The sequence below is a fragment of the Lagenorhynchus albirostris genome, chromosome 14 (genome assembly GCF_949774975.1).
Source record: "Lagenorhynchus albirostris chromosome 14, mLagAlb1.1, whole genome shotgun sequence".
Taxonomy (NCBI): domain Eukaryota; kingdom Metazoa; phylum Chordata; class Mammalia; order Artiodactyla; family Delphinidae; genus Lagenorhynchus; species Lagenorhynchus albirostris.
Window position 1 is genome coordinate 8619452 of NC_083108.1, and position 22627 is coordinate 8642078.

At 36.5% G+C, this 22627-nt stretch overlaps 1 protein-coding gene across 5 annotated transcripts in view; it reads left to right on the plus strand.

Annotated features, from left to right (window-relative positions):
• Positions 1 to 22627, plus strand: part of TMX3 (thioredoxin related transmembrane protein 3) — a 46047-nt gene that overhangs the window by 18199 nt on the left and 5221 nt on the right. The window contains exons 6-16 of one of the 5 annotated variants that reach the window (XR_009534705.1): positions 419 to 499; positions 2616 to 2715; positions 3408 to 3485; positions 5788 to 5854; positions 9472 to 9570; positions 12338 to 12395; positions 12593 to 12646; positions 15765 to 15821; positions 17031 to 17133; positions 17796 to 17864; positions 19706 to 19833. Coding sequence is in view for 3 of the 5 variants with exons in the window: in XM_060121004.1 (XP_059976987.1) it covers positions 419 to 499; positions 2616 to 2715; positions 3408 to 3485; positions 5788 to 5854; positions 9472 to 9570; positions 12338 to 12395; positions 12593 to 12646; positions 15765 to 15821; positions 19706 to 19835; positions 21166 to 21234 (793 nt within the window). In the remaining 2 variants the exon portion in view is untranslated. Of the gene's footprint in view, positions 1 to 418; positions 500 to 2615; positions 2716 to 3407; positions 3486 to 5787; positions 5855 to 8647; positions 8714 to 9471; positions 9571 to 12337; positions 12396 to 12592; positions 12647 to 15764; positions 15822 to 17030; positions 17134 to 17795; positions 17865 to 19705; positions 19836 to 21165; positions 21235 to 22627 lie in introns of those variants that run through there. The other 4 variants (XR_009534706.1, XM_060121004.1, XM_060121005.1 and 1 more) reach the window with 4 other exon arrangements.

The following is a 22627-nucleotide window of genomic DNA, read 5'->3' on the forward strand; positions in this document are numbered from 1 at the left end:
TACTCTGATGTTGTATTGCTTAAAATTTGTTTTACCTTTACCAAAATAGTTTTAATTCCCTGTCCTTTCACGTACTTTTTAATAGAGAAGATAGTGAGAATTAAGCTTTGATGAGTTCTTGACTGTGAATGTATATATTTTTCATTTATCAGAAGGCATAGACACAACTCAGTTATCAAATACAGAGTAAAATATTTTCATGTAATTTTAATAAAATACAGCCTTTTTCTTTGCATTTTGGTTGTTGGTTCCCTGAAGCCAGTTATTGGCTGTTTTTTACATGATTATGCTACTTCTAAAACTCCACTGCATTTACTATTTTATATGCTGTAATTTGTGTTACAATAGAGAGTGATTATCATTAAATGTGAAAACAGTTGAAATAACCTAAACTTTTACCCTATTTTCTTTTTTTAAGATTAAAAGGGGACCTGGCGTATAATTACAGAGGACCACGAACTAAAGATGATATAATTGAGTTTGCTCACAGAGTGTCTGGGTAAGTTCGTATTATGAAGGGCCTTTACTATATAATATTAGTATTTGCAAGTTAAATGTATTTGAGTAGACCATATCGAACATACATATTTTTAGGTGTTTAGCCTAAATAAAATTTGTCTGTTTATTTATAAAGGAAAGCTAGGGTTGCGTAGCATATGCAAAGAGCTCCTCGAGAGGAATAAAAGGGTCCATGATCTTATGTACTTGTTAGCCTCACATTTAAATTCACTTTGTCTATAGAAGAATATTTTCCCCAATGGATTTTTAATACATTTTCAAAACTTGATTACTTCTAACAACTTTGTGAATCTTAATTTTTTATTATAATTTTGCCTTTGTACTGCCTGGTTTACATTCATTTATTTTTCTTGTTATCAAATTTCAGTTTTAAGAGAAACCCCACAGTATTACATTCTAAATAAACTTGGGCTTTAATCCCTAGCCTTTAATACCAGAAAATGCTTTTTAGATGCAGCTAAAATAATTTCCCTCATCTTTCACATGCTGCTTTATGCCAACTGTGAGGTATTATTGCACATTTCGCTTAGAAGGTAATATAATTAGAACCCAGAGATCTTTTTGAATTACAGATCTCTGAAGTTTTACTGCTAAGGAATCAGAAATTCTTCTGTGTTTCCTTTTGGTTTGAATGTGGTGATTTTTTTTTTTTTACTCTACATCTTGCTGGTGTATAAAGAAAGTTGGTGCATATAATTATTTAATGTCATTATGTGTAACTTCTGGAAGAGGACATTTATCAAAATAGGTTAACCTACTTTGACTTTGAAAGTATGGTTGCTTATGAGTTTGACAGGATGTATTATATTGATAGCTTTAAATAATTTTAAGATAAATTAACATATTGGAATGGATTTGTTGGGTGGCATGATACTATCTAGCTTAAATTATTTGAGAAAAGGCACAGAATTAGGAATGGTCTTTGTATAGTAAAGTTTGCAAAGCTTTAGTAAAGTATAATTTTCACTGTATTTTCTCGTTGATTGCATATTTCATTTTCTTTATTTGTTTTGTGAGTAAATAAATTTTGAGATAACTTTATATTACATGAGGGGGTCGCCAGTAGGATTATTTTATTCCCCTGTAGTTTAAATTAGTCTTTATGTTTTGGCAATTTTTAATGAGTTTTAGTTTAAGCTTAAGATGGCCTTTGATGTAACTGGGAGTGACTCTACTGCAAAGGGAATTTCAAGAGTCAGTTCTGGAGTTGCATCACTTACTAGTTAATTACTAAAGTATTAAAATAGAGGCTGGAATATAGTGATGCAATGCATTTAAAGAATTGTGTGTTTCGAAAATGTTTGCCTTTGCAGAATACATTTTGTTCTTTTTTGCAAATGTGATGGAGTAAAAATCTAATAATATAGATCACACTAAAAAAAGACTGCCTGTTAGCTTTTAATAGTATTTCATAAGTGATATGTTTTATAATCTTTGGTATAATTCATTTCTCAGCCTATTTGGCTTTGAAAATGACTGTATAATAAAACTTTTTGTAGTTTTGTTTTCTCTTCATGAGATTCTTATATGCTATTATGACTACCATTTTCCATTGTATTTTTCCTGAGAAGAATAACATACTTAGGAAACATTTTAGATTTTAACCTTTATAGTGTGTTTTGAAACTAGCATTTAAATGGTCAGAGTAAGACATAAATATTCTAAACATAATATTATAAACTCCTGGTATAGTATTTCACAGTGTGTTTGTGTGAATGATCTTTCGAAAGGGAGAAAAAAAGTAATTCTCATGCGGATTGTTTTGTTTTTAGCTGAAGATTCTAAATGGATTATAGTTCCATCTTTGCCTATCAAAACATTGGTTAAGATGATACTCTCTAAAGGGATGTATTTAAAGCTTATTTTTTAAACTGGTAGATTAAATTGTAGGTACTGTATTTTTATTATATGGGTATAATAGTGGTCATGGGCCATAGTTTATTAGATTTATGTAGATTGAGTGATATACTTAAAATGCAATTCGTACAATATTAAAGCTTTGTAACTTTAGATAGGATGACATATAAATAGGAGTAAATTATGTACTACCCTTAGTTCAAGTGCAAGTTTTTTTGTTTTGTTTTATTTTCAAACAGGGCTCTAATTCGGCCACTTCCAAGTCAGCAAATGTTTGAACATGTGCAGAAGAGGCATCGTGTATTTTTTGTTTATATAGGTGGAGAGTCACCTCTGAAGGTATCAAATGATTTTACTCTTTAATCCACAAGCACAGATATATTGTAATTTAATTTTCTGTATAACGAGGGCTTCACCAAAAACTCAGGACTTATTTCACTCTTATTAGAAATACTTTAGTTGAATCTAAGTATTTTTATAATAAAAACACTTCGTCATATACCCTCTATAGTATTTGCCTTCATGAAACAGAATTGAGTAAAAAGTGGGTGGGTGTTGCCTGTGTTAGTATATTTCTTCTGTTGACCTGGTTATTTAGATTTTGTATTGCTTTTTAGCATTTTGAGTCTTTGAAACTGCAACATGCAGTTTGAGTGTAACCTTTTTAAAAGCAAAAGCTCATTGTCTTAAGATTATTGTATGTATGTATGTTTGTGTTTGCATGTCAGACACACACATCTCTTCCTATAATCATCATCAAATTAAATTAATAAATATGAATTGAGCTTGTTATATTTAATGAACTTTATTTGAAGGCATATAAAAGCACTTAGTTACAATAGTCTTTTGCCTTAGAAACAGTTTATTTCATTTCCTTATATTTAATCTTTTCACATGAAAAGACTTAAGGTAGCTGATTGTGATGATACTACTTAGCAGTGATACTACTTGCTCTGAATGTTTAATGAGGAATGAATTTTGATCTTGATTAATATTTAAAAGTCACCTTTTTTCTGTTTGTATCTTCACAGGAGAAATACATCGATGCTGCTTCAGAATTAATTGTATATACATACTTTTTTTCTGCCTCAGAAGAAGTTGTCCCTGAGGTAATATTTAAAGTTGGATTTTAAGTAGTGTATTAATTACTATATATATTAAACAACTGTTTGTTGTCCTTTAATTATGTGCCATGCACAGTTTTAAGTCCTGGATTATTGATGGCAAGCAAAATCATCAGGACCCTGATAGGATGGAGTTTACGTTCTCATGGGTGGGGGAAGTGGACTGAGTTTTAGTATTGTAGATAAGAGCCTTCCCTTGGGTCCTCAGACTGAGATAGTGGTCCTCGGTAAACAAAGCTATAAACAGGATATCATAACTGCTCTAAAAAATAATAAAGAAGCAGTGTGATAGTAAGGACATTTAGAGGTGGGATGGCTACTCTTGTTTGATCGATCAAGAAATGTCTGTCTGAGGAGAAAATACATCTGAACTGGGACTTAACGGGATGTGAAGGAGCCACGCACAGATCTGTGGCCATAGTAAACCAGAAACAAGGAACAGACATTACAGAGGGCCAAGATGAGAACCTGCCTGGCATAGTGGAGTAACAGAGCCATAGCCAGTGTGGCTGAACTGCAGTGAGAAAGGAGATGGGAGTAGGCAGAGGCCAGTGGAGGCCTTCTAGGTCAGGGCCACGCATGTGAGGATTTGGTCTCAAGTTCATTTTAAGGACATTACTCTGTGCTAAGTGCAGACACAATTGGATCAGGATGAGACTAGATCAGGAAGCTCAGTTGAACTCTTGAAGTAATCTAGGATTTAGGCTTGAAACTTATTAAGAGAATTAGGAAGAAGTGAAAGAATTGTATTTGGAGATAGAATTTTTTGAGCTTGTTCTAGAGGAAAAGAGGTGCATCAAGGATGACTCTTAGGTTTTTGGCCTGAACAACTGGTTAGATGGTGGTGTTATTTATGAGCTGGGGAATACTGGGGAAGGAACAAGTTGGAGTATGGGAGGAGAGATGGTGTTTTGAAGGTTTATTTTACTTTAAGTTGACATATTAGGCATCCAAGTACAAGCATCAGATAAGGGTTTGGAGATAAGTCACAGCTGCATAAATGAAATAAACTTCTTAGACATGGGATGCAAATCTGGGGGGAGATAAGAGGGTCCAGGTCCTAACAGCAAAGGACAATGAGAAGAGATTGCCAGTAAAGTGGGGAAACAAGGTGAATGGGAAGCCAAGATAAAAAGTGTTTAAGAAAGGAGTGGCCAATTGTGCAAGATGCTGTGAAGCAACCAGGGTGAGGAGAGGAAAGAACCATGGTGTTTGTCCCCATAGAGGTTGTTGGTGGTTTTAAGAGAAACAGTTTCAGAGGAGTAATGGGGACAAGTGACTCACTGGTGTGATTTCAGAGACTGGCTCACTCAGGGATACCCTTGAAAGGGAGAGATGCTGAATGCTGTGAAATACTCCCAGGGTACCTGTGTGGATGAGTTGCCAACCATGGGTGAATAGAGGCATGCTGGATGGTAGAGCCTCACCTGAGAGCTTTACCACTGCCCTTACAATAGTTATTTTCATGGAGCTGTGATGTAACCAGATCATTCCAGATCACCTGTGACATACCTTCCTCCCTTTTTAACCTTTCCAGGATAGCTGTCCTTATTTTAATTTTATTATTACTTTTATTTTATTAGTTATCTACTGATTTATTTGTTGTTATGCTCAGTATTACCACACTCATGGAGTAATTCTGTGTGGCTTACCTAAATTATATCTTTTCTGCTCTGATACTGATTTCTCTACTGTAATTTTATTATTTTAAAATAAGTACAACACAGGTATAAGAAGCAGGTACCCACTGAATGGATTCCTCATTTTTAATGGCCATTGTAAGTTCCCATTCATAAAGCAGTTTATCGTGTAAGCCTGCTCTCACCTCTCAACGTGTGTCAGCAGATCTCACTCTCCTAACTCCCCAGTGAGGTGGGTGCTCTGAGACCTGGATTCACGGGAAGCCGACTCCCCGGGTGAAGTGATGGACTCGTTTCACAGCCTGGGAGTGCTGGGGAGAACCTACCTGTGCTGATTGCTACCTTAGCCCCTGCTCTTCTGCCGTTTCAGAGTGCCTCCTGGCCTTCACTTCCTGTGATATCTTTGAGTCTGTTAACAACTCTAAGAATATTTCGTGGTTTCACCAGGGCAAACAGGGCACCGTGCCAGGGGGTGTATAAAGAGGTATCAAGCCCAGTCCTTGGATGAGCTAGGGATTGACTCTGTTCTTTTTAACTGTTGGTAACTTTTTTGTGGTTGTCATCATTGTGGTTCCCACCTCCCTGGTAACTTTCAATGCTTTTGAACTCATGGCTACCAACTGAAATTTTTTTTCTGATTTTCGCAGTATGTGACCATGAAAGAGATGCCCGCTGTGCTTGTTTTCAAAGATGAAACTTACTTTGTTTATGATGGTAAGTTCCAAAGTTTTAACTCATGTAAACACTTTATAATTACAATTTTGTATCTATTATAGGGCTTAGGTGTTGAAGAAAGATTTAGTAAATGCAGCTACTGCTTACATTCCCCGTTAGTTGAATGACTGCTAGGTTTTTCTTACCCTTCAACTTTAGTTTTTCCACTCAGTGTTCTTTCATCCTGAGTTTGGCTACAGTAAATTTCTCTTTTTGTCAGATCATTTGCCTTTTTTAGAAATGAGCCCTAGGCAATTTCTATACATTACTTTAAAATATTCAAAGTTAATTTTAAAAAGGTCTAACATTTGAGACACACAAAGATGTGAAAGAAATAAACCATCTTGAATAGTGGTGAAGCCCTGGGGTATTCTTCTGTAGCCTTTTCTCTCCCTCCCTGACAGAAGTAACCACCCACTTGCTACTCAGCATTTCTTTGTTGAAGCAAATACTTGGTCTATTTTTTAAATATTTCTATTATATCAAACACACATTATAGTAAAGAGAATGCTAAAATAGTAAGACTCTACATACATACCTGTCACCCAGGTGAGACAGTTACTAAGATCTTACCACGTTTGCTTCAGCAATGTTTTTTCTTTGTTGAAGCATTGTAGCAAATCCCAGTGGCATTTCATCGCTATGTGCTTCATTATGCGTCCCTGACTACACGTTTATTATGCATTTCTTTAAAAATGTGGGCTTTTGGGAGTTTCTTTTTTTAAGATAACCACATGCTATTGTAACACTTAACAAAATTAACAGTAATTCCTTGGTATTATCAAATACTTACTACCAGAGTTGCAAACTGGGCTTTGAGGTAGCTTAGGGCAGTGCAGCAGACTCACAGGGGCATGTGGAGATAGTTCGGATTTCAGGAAGCATTGAAACTCGACATCTGTTGGACAGTACACAGCCACTGAAAAGCAAAAGCAAATGCAAAATCTCACCTACTAGCAATGTTAGTAACATTGTAAATTACATACAGTTAATGAAATAAAAAATTCAGTTTCTCATTCTTACTAGCTACTTTTCATATACTCAGTGGCCTTGTGTGGCTTTTGTTGGAGAGCAGATAGGGACCATTTTATTCATATCAGAAACATTCTAGAGAGTTATTTTTACTGAACCAAACTTGGGTCCACTCTCCTGTGTGCAGTAAAGCCAATCTGCTGACGCCGGGTTGTGGTGAAGGAAAGGGCAGCTTCAGTGCAGGGCGCCAGGCAGGGAGTCCAGGGCAGCTAGTGCTCAAAGGCCAGGTGAGGGAGGGGAGTCACAGGGTGTGTGATCAGCTGGTGCACGGTTCTCTGATTGGTTGATGGTGAGGTAACAGCAAGGGCCATGTCAGTTAACATCATCAATCCTTAGGCTGCAGTAGGCCTGGGAGATAAGTGCTCCTGGTCATCAAAACAACTCAGGAAAGTGCATCAGATACAGTTACATAAGCAGAGAGTATGGGGGAAGGGTCGCCCAGGACTGCCCCTTAGGGGTTCTGCTCAGTCACATTATCTTATGACGGAGAAGAAACTAGAAGTGTTTGAGAGCTGTAAGCTTTGAGTTGCTTAAATGACTCAGATGAATAGAAGAATATCTAATAAAAGGAGTATTTTGATTGTCCTGTTTTAGTCAAAGGAGCATTTTAATTGTTTTGACAGTAACATGAAGACAAAGCAGTTCTAAAATCTTATATCTTCACTATCTTTAGATAAATGTGAGGACTGTGTTTTATTTCTTAATGTAGTTTAATAACCACCATTCACCTGTTACGTTTTGTACAGCAGGTACTATCTATTTGCTTAACTCGATATTTTCATTTTATTCTCACTTTAATCTGGTAGTAAGGCAGATAGATAAATATCCTGAGATTACAGAGAGGGTAACTAAGAATGTTAGATAAAGGAGAGAGATATGTAGTTAAATTACAGGTTCATTCCTTTGCTTATTCATCGGATATTTGTTGAATGGCTGCATGAGACATTGGGCTTAAAAAGGAAATTAAGAGGAACTTGCATATGTGAAAATGTGTTAAGGAAAATTCATATTCCATCCACTTATTCTTTATCTACACTCCTTGTATGATAAGCACTTAGTATATTCAATATATTGTCTTATTTGATCATTACAACAGTCTTTTGAGATCAGCAGTCTTACTGTTTTATAAACAAACAGGATTAAAGAGATTGTTTTTGTTTTTTCCAAGTTAAAATAGTACATGGTATAATCAAGATTCAGCCTTCAAATCTCTTGTTCTAGTTGCATTATGAGTTTCTTAACTCAGAGAGCCACTTCACTTTTTTTGGAAAAAGCCCTGATTTTCTTTATTAAAGAATACATTTAAATCTAAATAATGGCTAAGAAGTGCCCTTCCCCATCCATGTTTCAGATGTGGCCTCCGATGCATAAGAAAGAGAGCGGTAATGTGTTCAGTATCTACAGATGTTTTGAAGGCCAACATTTTCTAACTCAGTAGTCAGTACTTAGAACCTGCCTGAAGTCTTCAGATAAAAGGTTACTTTGAATGCTTATCCTACTATTACACTGTTAATAATTTCAGGAACACTGGGATGGGGCTTAGGAGGATAGTTTATTTCCTAATGAGTTTTAGATTTATCACTTTTGTGAATAATCTTTAGAAAATTTGCTTTTGACCTGGAGTGGAGATTATGGTCCAATAATCAACTTCTAGTTTTATGTTTGTTTTCCTAATTCATAAATCCAAATCCATAAATGCTTTCAGATTTGCATTATATTACTTATTTTATAGGTTTGATAACTTGAAAATGTTTTGTTTAGCAATGCAAGTGACAGAAAAAGCACATCTTTCAAGAAATCAGTAAAATCCAGTCTTCATCCATATTGGTAGGCTTTTACATCAACTTCTTTTTCATGCAGTTGTAATAATTTTTCAGAATTACTTCAGAATTATATTTCTAATCAGGATATAATTCTCTTGGATATTGTAAATGTTTCCTGTCTGCTTATCAGAGGAAGTATTTGACGTTGAAAAGGGCTGAAATAGTACATGTGACTTTATATGTGAGTTTGTTTTACATATGAAGGAGGGTTGTAAACTAAGGTCAAAATGTCATAAAATAAAGAAGAACAAAGAAATTATAATAAAAATTGCCCATAATGCTATCATCCAAGACTAACCATCAACTCAGGAAAACTATTTATAGGAGTATATATATGCCTTCATTTTATCACTCTATCAGTTTTTTTCATACTTTATTTTTTACAGAGTTACAGTCATGTTGTAATATTGTTTTGTTACCTGCTTTACCACTTAATTACTATAATTTTTTAAAATCTATAAATGGTCTTTCTCAACATGTACCATAATGATTTAAATTATTTCCTGTTTAGGATGTTTCAGTATTTCCTTTATTTTTATCTATCTTTGCTATTTTCAGTGGTGCTATAATGATGAATTGTTTTGTGCATTAATCCTTTTTTTACATTTGATTGCTTCAAATAGCTTTCTAAAAATGAAATTTATGAATTTAAGATTATGATCCTATGTCGGGCATTTTATACATGCTGCTAGATTAAACATTATAAACATTTTAACATCATATTTACACTATAATTTATCAACTTTGTTTTGTTTTTTTAAGAGTACGAAGATGGTGATCTATCATCTTGGATCAACAGGGAGAGGTTTCAAAATTATCTTACAATGGATGGCTTCCTCTTGTATGAACTTGGAGATACCGGTAACAAGCATATATACAACTCTCCATCACACGACAAAACTTTTCCTTAACTGATTACTTCAGTCTGTAGAAAATGAATTTTTTAAGTTGTATTTCATAATATCATTCCTTCTTTCAGACCTGAATGCCACTTCAGCTTTATGAGACTACAGATTAATATTAACCAAAGAACATACCTTTGCATGTGGAATAAAGATTAGCTAGAAAGGGTTTACTAATAGAAGTGATAGTGACAGGGAAAACAGAGCCTGGAGAATAAGGAAATGAGAAAAAATAACCAACCAGAAAGCTGTCCGCAGGACGCTGATTTTGTAATAGGAGTTGGAATACAAATTAGCACAACCTTTGAAAGCCTGCTTTTACCTGTGAAGAAAATATGGGCATCAGATTGGCATGGTTTCTTGAAGTTATATAATTGAAAGTGATAAGCAAAGCAAATATAAATATAGATGCAAAAAAGAAAGCTGTAAGGACTGGTCTAAAATAGATGTGAACTACAAAAATTGTAAGAAGCTAACCATGTAAATTTTAGGAGGAAGTGTTTTGTAAATTTATAATGAATTACAAATAAGAAATAAGTCATGGTTATTGTTGCCACATTTGTTTCCATTCACAACTTTATGATAGTTGGATGAACGTATAGTTTTAGATTAAAAGAATGGGAAAATGTTACTCAAGGCTCAACTTTTTAATCTGAGAAATAATAGGTATAGAGTTTCTTCTTCATGATTTCCTGCTCTTGGATCTGGTTAAGAATACAAATTAGAAGCGCTCCAACACATTTTTCTGTTACTTTGTAACTTTCACAGGATGGTATTTGTTCTGGTTCCTGAGCCTTCTTTTGATGTTCTGTGTCTGGTGATGCTTCTGTCTTTGCTTTCCTTGCAGAGGGAGGTGTGTGTTAGCTCAGTGTTGGAATTTGACGCGGATACTGTCAGAGACTGTGGGTTTACCTGCTGATTCATGCAGGCCCGCGTGAAGGGAAAAGGGGGAGAATGTAGGAATACGGTAGTTCTGCTCTCAGTACAGCATCGAAGGAGGCGGCAATTAAAATAGGCAGCTTTGCCAAAGCTCTTCAGTGTCTTCTCCCAGACTGACTTGGAAAGAAGTTGGCTATGGCAGTGTTTCTTTGTGTTCCCAGTGTAATTGCCCTGGTTGGGTGTCAGCTTCGGCTGTGCCCCGCTTGTGGTCCTCCCTGGACACTTGTCATATAAGCCCCACAACAGACTCCTGGCCCTCGGTGGCTTCAGACACCTAGTGTATTTTCAGGACTTCTGACGACTGCAGGTCCCTGCATCTTCCGACTCCTGCTTACTTTCCCGTTTTGTCTCACTCTCTCCCGTCTCCGGCCACGCTGACTGTTCAGTTTCCTGAAAAGGCTGTGTACCTTGCACCAGAGCACTTTTAAACATTCTGTTTTCTTTGCCTGGAAAAGTGTAGTGAATTTATATTCATCTGTCAAACTCAGACCAAATACTGCTTTCTTAGGAAAGTCTTTCACTAACCCCCTGGAACTACATTAGTTTACTCTTATAAAATGTTCTTTTATAAACCCCATGTCCCCATCCTCCCCAAGTCTTCTGATTATTAACCACACGTCTGTGTGTGTGTGATTGTCTTCCCCAAGTGCAGAGCTGTGTCAGTGTGCTCCTCACTGTGGCCTCGGGAACTAGCCCTGTGCCGGGTCCACTGCTCGGCGCCCAGTGACTGTGAACTTAATACGCGAGAAACCCCCTGTGTCGGCCTGTGGGAAGATGCTGGACATGTTGTAGGCATTTTGAAAACACTCATGAAGCACTTTAAATTAAAGGCATAACACTGAACAGTAAATGCAGTAATATTTCAAGAGGGGAAATAAACGTTATGAACTAACGATTTTAGCTGAAGGTTAAAATCAGCGTCAAGATTGTGTAGAATTTAAAGTTTGTATACAATTTAAGTATGAAATTAGAGAAGATATGGGGATGAGATTGAAAGATTGTCGATTTAATCCTACGTTTATGTACCTACTCTGAGCTGGAAACTATCCCAGCATTTTTGTACATGTAATCTCATTCAGCTCTCCAGATGACTTTGAAATAGATAATAGTTTCTAAAATAAGTTGGCGTCCTCTGAGGTTAAGGCACGTGCCTAATGGATGCTGTGCTTCACTGTTGTTCTCCCAGGCCTGGAACATGATAGACCCTGCTGGATTGCAGGGTCTGGTCTTCTGACTTCCATACCAGTGCTCTGCTTGTTACGTCACGCTGCCGTCCTGGAGGATGTCAGAGATGAATATGATTTATGTTCTGCTGAGGGTTAAATAAATTTGAGTCCGTTTTATTTTGTGCATTAATTACTAGCAAACAGTGGCCCGTGGTACCAAAGGGAATAACATTGTAAAAATCATTTTCTTGTTCTATACCATTTTTTCAGAGCTGTAGTCATTCTTAGTATATTTCTTTTATCAACTGGTTCCTTATAGTTTTAGTTTTCAACAAAATACTTACTTTAGTGTGTGGGTTGTGTGAAAAAAATAACAATTTGAGTATATGAATTGTTAAATATTTACTGTTATTGATATTTACATTTCAGGGATGGGAGGTAGGTGGGAGTTTATCACTTGGAGTCAACAGTTCACTGTTTCACTCTGCCAAGCATAACATGTTTAAGATAATTGGAATTGAATTCTGGAAACTATATACTATTTTCCTATTCATTGCTACAGTAATAATTGAAAAGTTTAATGAGGATTATTGAATTTAGATATGTCATTCTTAATTTCAGGAAAGCTTGTGGCTATCGCAGTAATTGATGAGAAAAATACATCAGTTGAACATACCAGGTATGGTGCCATGAAATAGTTTTAAGCTTCAAATATCATCCAATTCAGACTTTACATGGCTTCAGATAACCTTGACATAGTATCTTACTTTTCCTGCAGTGTTAGATATTAGATAAGGCAGCATATATGATAATTGAGTAATTATATTTTTCAAGTTGATGAAATGGAATATTCATGTATTTTTTGTTTTCTCACAGATTAAAGTCAATTATTCAGGAAGTTGCTAGAGATTATAGAGACCAGTTCCACAGGTAGGTGTTTGCATTCTGGAAGGCTCCATTATCTTTGTCTAATTAGGTTTTGTAATACAGTAAAGCAAACACAGGAGTATTTCATACTTTCGAAGATGAATCAAGGAGCTGAAGTGAATTACAGCATGTAGCATTTCAGTATGAATTGTTTGAAGTTTATTGATATATGTCTTACAGCTTTAAAAAAAAACTTGTAATTTGTATCATGCCTGAGTCTTGATAGGATTGGGGATAAGTTGGTGGTAAGAAAATATGCACATACAGGCATATACCTCAGAGGTATGGTGGGCTTGGCTCCAGCCCAGCGCAGTACAGCAAGTCGCATGAAATTTTTGGTTTTATTTAACATATAAAAGTTACGTTTTTGTATATTAAGTGTGCGGTAGCATTGTGTCTAAAAACTGTACGCACTTTAAAAATGCTGGCCATCATCTGAGGCTTCAGTGAGTTGTAATCTTTTTGCTGGTGGAGGGTCTTGCCCCAGTGTTGATGGCTGCTGACTGGCCAGGGTGGTGGTCACCGCAGGTCAGGGTGGCTGTGGCTTTTTCTTAAAATGGGACAGCGGTGAAGTTTGCCTCATCCATTGACTCTTCCTTTCATGAACGATTTCTCCGTAGCGTTGGTAGCATTTTACCCATAGTCGAACATCTTTCAGAATTTGAAGCAGTCCTCTCAAACCTTGCTCCTTTGTCAACTAAGTTTATGTAATATTCTGAATCCTCTAAATGTTGTCATTTCAACAGTCCTCACAGCCCCCTCACCAGGAGTAGATTCCTGGAACCACTTTTAAGGAACCTCTTCGTTTGCTCATCCGGAGGAAGCAGCTCCTCACCCATTCAGGTTTTATCACAAGATTATACCAGTTCATTCACATCTTCAGGCTCCTCTTCTAAGTCTAGTTTTCTTACTGTATTCACCACATCTGCAATTACTTCCTCTCCTGAAATCTTGAACCCCTCAAAATCATCCATGAGGGTTGGAATCAGCTTCTTCCAAACTTCTGTTAATGGTGATACTTGACCTCTTCCTGTGAATCATGAATGTTCTTAATGGCATCTAGAATGGTGAATCCTTGCCAGAGGTTTTCAGTTTACTTTGCCCAGATTCATCAGAGGAATCACTATCTATGGCAGCTGTGGCCTTAGGATACGTGTTTCTTGAATAAGAAGACTTGAAAGTCAAAATGACTCCTTGATCCATGAGCTGCAGAATGGGTGTTGTGTTAGCAGGAGTGAAGACAACATTAATCTTATTGTGCATCTCCATTAGAGCTCTTGGGTGACCCAAGTGCATTGTCAATGCGTAGTAATATTTTGAAAGGAATCTCTTTTTTTCTGAGCAGTAGGTCTCAACAGTGAGGCTTAAAATATTCAGTAAACCATGTTGTAAATAGATGTGCTGCATCCAGGCTTTGTTGTTCATTTGTAGGGCAAAAGGCAGGATAGATTTAGCATAAATCTGAAGGACCCTAGTATTTTCAGAATGGTAAATGAGTATTGGCTTCAACTTAAAGTCACCAACTATGTTTGCCCCTAACAAGATAGTCAGCCTGTCCTTTGAAGTTCTGAAGCCAGGCATTGTTGACTTCTCTCTAGCTAGAAATCCTAGATGGTGGCTTCTTCCAGTATAAGGCTGTTTCATCTACACTGAAAATCTGTTGTTTAGTGTAGCCACCTTCATGACTTATCTTAGCTAGACCTTCTGGATACCTTGCTGCAGCTTCTACATCAGCACTTGCTGTTTCACCTTGCACTTCATGTTACGAAGATGGCTTCTTTGCCTAAACCTCATGAACCCACCTCTGCTAGCTTCAGACTTTTCTTCTACAGCTTCTTCTCCTCTCTTAGGCCTTCATAGAATTGAAGAGTTTGGGCCTTGCTTTGGATTAGGCTTCGCCTTAAGGAAATATTGTGGCTGGTTTGATGATCTCCCCAGACCACAAAAACTTTTCTGCATATCAGTAATAAGGTTGTTTTACTTTCTTACCATTCGTGTATTCGCTGGAGTAGCACTTTTAATTTCCTTCAAGAAGTTTTCCTTTGCATTCACAACTTGGCTAATTGTTTGCTGGAAGAGGCCTAGCTTTCAGCCTATCTGAGCTTCCAACTTCCCTTCCTTACTAAGCTTGATCTTTTATAGCTTTTGATTTGCAGTGAAAGACGTGGGGACTCTTACACTTGAACATTTAGAGGCCATTGTAGTGTTATTAACTGGTCTAATTTCAATATTGTTGGGTCTTAAGGAATAGGGAGGCCCAGGGAGAGGGGGAGGGAGAGAGATGGGGGAACGGCTGGTTGGTGGAGCAGTCAGAACACACAAAACATTTATTGCTTAAATTCGAAGTCTTGTATGGGCACAGTTCGTGGCACCCCAAACATCACAATGGTAACATGAAAAATCACTGCTCACAGATTGCCAGAGCAGATATAATAATAATGAAAAAAGTTCGAAATATTGTGAGAATTACCAAAAATGTGACACAGAGACATGAAGTGAGCAAATGCTGTTGGAAAAATAGCACAGATAGACTCACTCAAAGCAGGGTTGCCAGAAACCTTCAGATTGTAAAAAACATAGTATCTGGGAACAGCAGTAAAGCAAAGCCCAATAAAAGGAGGTTGCCTGTATACTCATACATTTGAAATAAAATTAAATGAGGAATCACAAGTCAGATACAGATGACGATTTTAATAGGAACTCAAAATGTTCCTATTTTAATAGGAACATAAAAAATAGGTGATATTTTTTCCTGTATGCTAAATCAGTTTGTTACTGTTATAAAAGACAGTCAATATAAATTTGTTGCATTACTTAATTATTATGCCCTTTTTATTCTAAGTCTTCTAATCAAATATATCAATGATATATGTATTTCTTGTGTTACACAGTATGAAACAAAATAGAAATGTCTTAAAATTTGCTTAATTTGTTACGTGTTTGTATCTCAAAAGCCAGTAGGATTCATACTTTTTTATATTTATTGTATGTGATTGATATGTTAAATGTTTACAGTGTTTGCATGCTTACCAAACCCTAAATTCAGTGCTTTGTATTTATCTTTTTTTTGTATTTAATATTGTCCTCTCTTTCTCTGTTCTTTTTGGTTGTTGTTGATTAGGGATTTTCAGTTTGGCCATATGGATGGAAATGACTATATAAATACCTTGCTGATGGAGTAAGTAAAATGCTAAATGACGAAATGATTTTGCTATCAACTCTATCAATTTTTTTTTTTTTTTTTTTGGCCACACTGTGTGGCTTGTGGGATTTTAGTTCCCTGACAAGGGATTGAACCTGTGCCCACTGCAGTGGAAGCACGGAGTCCTAACCACTGGACCTCCAGGGAAGTCCCGACTCTATCAATTTTTAAATTTCTGTTTTTCAGAGACAGGCAGGACTAATAGCTGAAAAAAGCAAACCTTTGTATATGCCAATGCAGATATTCTCCCATTAAATATTTACTTTAGTTTTTAAATCTGTATTTGAAACTTATTAAACTTTAAAGTTCTCTATACTAAAAAAAACCTCCCAATTTAATGTTGACAATTTATAGTATTTTGGAAAGAAAACATCATTCAAAAACTTGTAAACTTTGTAGTTTCTGTTTAATATGAACCCTAAGTTCAGTTTTAATGAATAAATGTAACTTAAGTAGAAAATTTTTAGCATTTAAGAATTAATTGCTATTCTAGAAGAATTTAACAGACTAAAGTAAGTTTATAGGAAAACTTTGCAGCTCTAATATAATATTGATTATGCTTATGATGTAAAGATCTGATTTGTCACTTCAGAAAGTTGACATTAGAAAACATTTACCAGACCTATACTGAATTAATAAGTTTCAAATAAAAGCCTACTCTGTTCAGCGGACGTTTAGTGAATATTTGCTGTAAGTCACACACTGTGTTTGGCATTGCACTGTTGATGCAAAAAGATGAGTAAATTATAGAGGCCCTGTCTTCAAATGCTCACGGTCTGCTGGGTGATACAGTACGGTGACTCCAGCACTGTGTGGGAAGGCCTGTGTGGTACGGAGCTCTGGAAGCACGGAGAGACCCAGCCACACCAAAATGCACAGCAAGGCGCAGGGGCTCAGGAAACGCTTGCCACAAGAGCCGGTAATTAAGGGAGAGTCTAAAGAATGAGAAGTAGCTGAATGAAGAATGCAGCGAGGTTATTTCAGGCAGAGTGTAATAGCAAACACAAGAGTGTTTGGAAAATGGGTCTTAAAATAGCCTGGACGTGAAGATGGCGGAAGCCCTCCAGAGCTTTACCAACTCATAAACCCAGAATAACATTCATAATTTTCAGGTAAGAGCCTAAAATTACGAAGTAAAGTACCTTTATTCATTTATAATCAATTCATTATCCTTATTCCAATAAGAATTTGAGAGGGTTTACCGAAGACATAAAGTACCAGATGTAATATATAATGAAGAAATCAAGACAAAGGGAAATAAAATAAAGGATCTATACAATTACTAAAGGTACTTAAACAATTTGAATTTTTAATACTCAAGACAAAGTAGAAGAACATTGTTTATACATTTCCCGTCCCCTATAGAATAACTGTTGCTTATAGGAGTATGGCTGACCTTGTAGAAACCTAAGAGAAATTGCTATGCTATATAATCTCATAAAGGGGGGGCACATTATAATAGAAATTTATTTTTAATAGGACCTTTACAGTATATATAGTAGGGACTTCGATACAACCCTTTATAATGTCCTTGGAGGCAAGCCAATAAAGTGATGCAGTAAAACATTTTGGGCAAGAGGCCAAAGCAATTTGCATCTGATAAATAACTCCTTGATTCAGGATAATATTCAGAATTTCTAGAGATGGATGGACATTCCTTCATGAGTATTATTTCTAATGTGAGTTGTGAGATAGAAGTTTTGCTGCAGTTATGGTCAGAGAACAATAATCTCTACCACCAACCTCTTATTGTTTGTTTTTTTTTAAAATTCATACTTGGCTTTTTTTTGAGAGAAGACAGAAGGCATATAATGATGGCTATATAATTATCGAAAGTCCTTAACGAGCACTTACCCTGTGACCAACACTGTACTGAGTTGTCAATGTATGTTTTCTGACTTTTACACTAACTCAGTAAGGTATAAGTACTGTTATTTCCATTTTATATAGATGAGGAAATTGAAATTTCTTAGAAGAAACTCAAGGAAGTTAAATAATAAGCCAAAGGATGCTCAGCAAGTAAGTCAAAGAGATCCAGTCCTCAAATGCAGATCTCTCTTACTGCAAAATCTCCTAACTACTGTAAGATCAGTATTGACACATAAATTAGTAGAATTCAATAAGTATTGATGCCTAAAAGTTTTTAACTTAGGGCAAATACGTGATATTATATAAGATAGTTAACACTGTAGTGTTGACGATGTTTTTTACTTTTTCTCAAAGTAAACAGGGTACTCTCAGACCTTTGGTCTGTTAAATTACTTTGTGTTTGATTTTTGTGAGTATAGTTAAGAGGGAATAGGATGAGGTGCTATTTTTCATCGTTACTCAGATGGAATTATTTCAGAACAAATTGTTTCTAGTTCAGCTGTGTATTTAACTTTTTCATAGGATTTTTTATAGGAAGACCAGGTTCTACTTCATTCCATAAAAATAGAATTTTGCTACTGATGCAATATGATGATAACTAAACTACTATAAGTTAAAAAGTTGTCTCATGTTTTTATAAACAAGAATGAAGCTAAGATTTTTTTTTAGTTACAGTTAATTATTGCCTAACAATAATACTGGATAACAAAACACCCTGATACCCAGTGGCATAAAACAGCAATCCTTTATTCTCTCTCACTCGTCTGGGCTTGGCTAACCTTAGCCGGGTACAGCCAGACGTGGCTCCAAGCTGCCAGTTAGGTCCAGGTCTACCCTACGTGTCTTCCATGTCCTTGACCCTGGAGGGATATTTTCCTGGGGGATGTTCTTCTCATGGCAATAGCAGAAACACAAGAAGGCAAGCACATTTCAAGCCTCTGCTTCAGTCATTTCTGTGCCTTCCCATTGGCCAAACCACACGGCTGAGCCCAACATCAGGGATCATGTTTTGCCTCAATGAGAGAAGGACGTGGTGTGGGGAGGGATAGAGAATTATAAACAAGAAAGCAACCTCCTGGACCCAGTTACTTATGTGGTGATAATACAGTGCTGTAAATTGTTTCTACTGTAGAGTTTTGTACTTTTGCATAATACATTCATATGGACATATGAATAACCATAAATTGATAATGTAGGTGGCATACAGAATTAAGCACCTTTTTATGATTACGCAAAACCCTATTCTTGAAGGGATAAAAAATTATTTGAAGTAAATGACACATTAGTAATATTATGGTTTTTGTCTGCAAACTGAATTGACGTCTAGTATATCACTGAAGCACCCAAGAGGATGGGGTGATTATACCATAGGGTAGTGGGCATTCAGAGAATTTGGAATAGTATTTGTTGAATGTGTATGATGTATTGATACAAGGAATGTGCTGGATATTTAACTTGAATTTTCTCATTTAACTTCTGTAGCAAGATAGGTACCCTGCCCCCCACACCTTTATTCATTTATAAATGAAAAGTATTAGACTTAAACAAAGTTTTGGGAAAGCATCAGATCCAAACACAGGCAGTGTAACTCTGGAGACCATGCTGTTCCTTCTCTAGCTGCCTGAATGCCCTTTAACTGAGGTGGGCTGTATATAATTAAAGTGATGGTATTTAAGATAAACTTTTGGCCAGGAATTATATTGCCCAGAAATTGATACTTCATACATAATAATTTTTATCCTTAGGTTTGATCGTGAATACTCATTTGTCTGATGTTGTATACTAATAGTTTTCATAAATGTTAATTTAGCTATTTTTTAAATTGATGCACAATTTGAATTTTTCTTTATGTAAACAAAGGAAGGCAAAGGTATTATAGCTCCCTCCTTTTGCACATCTAGTTATTTAGATATAATTCAAATAAGTATCAGAATATTTGTTGTCTCTGTGTTTAACATGTATTTTGATTTCTTTTGTTTTTCTATTTTCAGTGAATTAAAAGTCCCAACTGTGGTTGTACTGAATACTTCAAACCAACAGTACTTTTTACTAGATAGACAGATTAAGAATGCAGAAGACATGGTCCAGTTCATTAATAACGTTTTGGATGGCACAGTAGATGTGAGTTTTTGCTTTAATTGCAATGGGGTGATGGGAGGAGGTGGAGGAGAAATGAGTTATTTTCTTCTGATTCTGAAAGAAAGAGTCGGCCATCACCCGGGGTGAGGGAGGGGCAGGCCTCCATCCTTGCTTCTCTCACATGATACGCAGAGTCACCTTCCCCAGGACCTAAGTGGCAGAGGCTGCTAATGGGTGGAATGTTATTTGGAGGACATAGGTTGTCATAGTGATGCGGGGAGGTGTTACTGGCATTTAGAGTCAGGGGCTAGGGATGCTAAGAGGTCTGCAGGGTACAGAGCTATCCGATAGTGAACTTCCTGACTCTTAGTACCTCTCTGGATTCAAGAATACAATTGCATTAAGTTACTTGGATTGGTTTTCTAAAAAAATCTGTGAATAGCACCACAGTTTCTTAAAAGATCAGGAAATGTATTTAAAACCAGCCCCAGTGGAGTGTTCCAAATATAATCCTACAAAATATTTCTCAGAAATGATGAATGGATAATCTTAACTGTTTTTTTCTGTAAACCATATTGCAGTGTTTTTCAAACTGGGTTGTAGCCCGTATTAGAGGGTCATGAAATCACTTCAGCAGGTTGTGGCCAACATGCATCTTAATTCAATATACTAGAATAAGATAAGAAGAGAAGAGACTTCAGTGCTTTTGTGAAATGTAATTATTACTTTGCGAGACTTGTTTCAGCTTTACACAAACTATTTGAAAGTTGCCTCACAGAGTAACAAGTATTTCTTCTTTGGAAACACTCTTAATCACATAGTAGGAATTTTATATTTGTGAAAATAACACTTGTTGAAATGATGCTCACCTGTATGAGTGAGAACCCTTCTATTTGTAAGTTAGTGAAATTCAGGGAATGAGCCAGACTCCAGGCATGGCTGAATGCAGGGATTTGATGGATTTTCATCAGGAATTTTTCTCCCTCTGCCTTCCAGCACTTTTTTCTTTTTGGGTTTCATCATCGGAGAGACTTTCCCTGCAGGACAGTGAGGATATCCTGCAGCAACTGTAACACTCTCAGCTAAACTGAAAAGCTGGGCAGGCCGGCACTTGGGTGGGTCAGCCTCAGCCAAGCTGCTTGGACTGTGACCAGGGAGGATGCATTTTCAGAGGAGAATCAGACTGTGTTCATACAAGAGAGCAGAAGGAGGGTGGGACAGAGAAACCAGTAAATATTTACTCCGTGGCTCTTTCAGGTGCTCTGTGTAATCTTTTGTAGTCAACTCTTGACCTGCAATTGTAAGATTATCTAACAGAAAAATGAAATAATAGTACTGAAATAACAATTGTTTTTTTCTTGTTAAATTTAAGGCCCAAGGAGGGGATAGCATTTTGCAGAGATTGAAAAGAATAGTATTTGATGCCAAATCTACTATTGTGGTAAGTTGTGACAGTGTGTTTAGTGTCACTAATAATTGAGACTATATCGGTATATAGGTTATGTCTAACTAAGGTAAAATCTGGAATTTCAAAGGATTCGGTAAAAGTACATATTCTTAACTTGCAAGATAAGAACTAGTACATATTTACGTTAAGAAAAGATACTAATCAGGTGGATATTAAGTTTCTCCAATTATTCATTTCTGTATGATTGGTGAGTTAACTGGAATTCAGAATCACTGAACCTGATAGCGTGACTTAAAGTGTTTTTCAGAGTTTCTTTCCTCCTCCTGCCCTTTTCAGCCCTTGGATCTGAAGCCTTCTTGCTGAGAACTCTAAGAAATCTCTCTTACGATCCCAGCTTCCACTGTCAGTCAGCCTGACTGCAGGGCAGCCCTAAATTTGTTGGAGCCTTTAACTTAGTTCTAGTTGTCTATCTTGAGCTCCTCCACAGGTATTTTCGTTCATTACGGCCAAAAGCAAAACAGAGCTAACCTTCTTCTGTTGGTGGGAAGTAAAGTCACGCTAATAACTCATCAGTTACTCCGTGCATCCTTCAGTTTGTCAGTGACCTTCTTTCTGTGGATTGGGCCCTTATCCCATTATGTGTAGCTGCTGCCCTAGCCTCCACCTGGTCTTCACACTTCCTCTTGCCCTGCCTCCAGTCCTCTGCCTAATTAGTACCACTAAAATAATCAGTTCTGATCACTTTCCTTCCCTTTTCCTGTCATGCCCCTCACAATTCTCTGTCCGTCTCACATATTCTCCTCCTCAGTCTTTGAGCTCACACTGTACCCTGGCCTGCCTTGTTCTTACGCTTACATTTCTGCCTCAAAACACCTTTATTCTGTGATGCCTTTTTCCATTATCTCAATCCAAAGTGACCCTGCTCTCTGAACTTGTCTATTTAGTTCTCAAGAGTTATAGTCACAATCCATAGAATATATTATAGTTGCAAAACCTATTCAGTTAAATTGCTTTTACTTTTCTGGGAGCCGAGGAGACAGTATATAAACTGAGGGAAATTATTAAGTTAATGTTGCTTTACTACTAACCAGACAAGTAAAAAATTGTTAAAAATGTTATGTGAAGAGAATATTATATGGTCAATAACTACCCTTCTCCATAGCAGATTCCTATAGGCAGGATATAACTGTACAGCTCTTGGCACATAATAGCCATCTCAAAAGAGACCTTTGTGATTAATGTGAGAAAAATAAACATCTTTTGAAAAGGTAGTGGACAACTTGGTGCCTTTTTCTGCTGCCAATAGCTGGTTATACATACACACATACATGGGTATAAACTTTCTAAAGGGCCTTTCATGTGATAGTCACACGGAAATATTGACATTGATTCACTGGAACTAAAAGCAAGTTGGATGGCAGCAAGA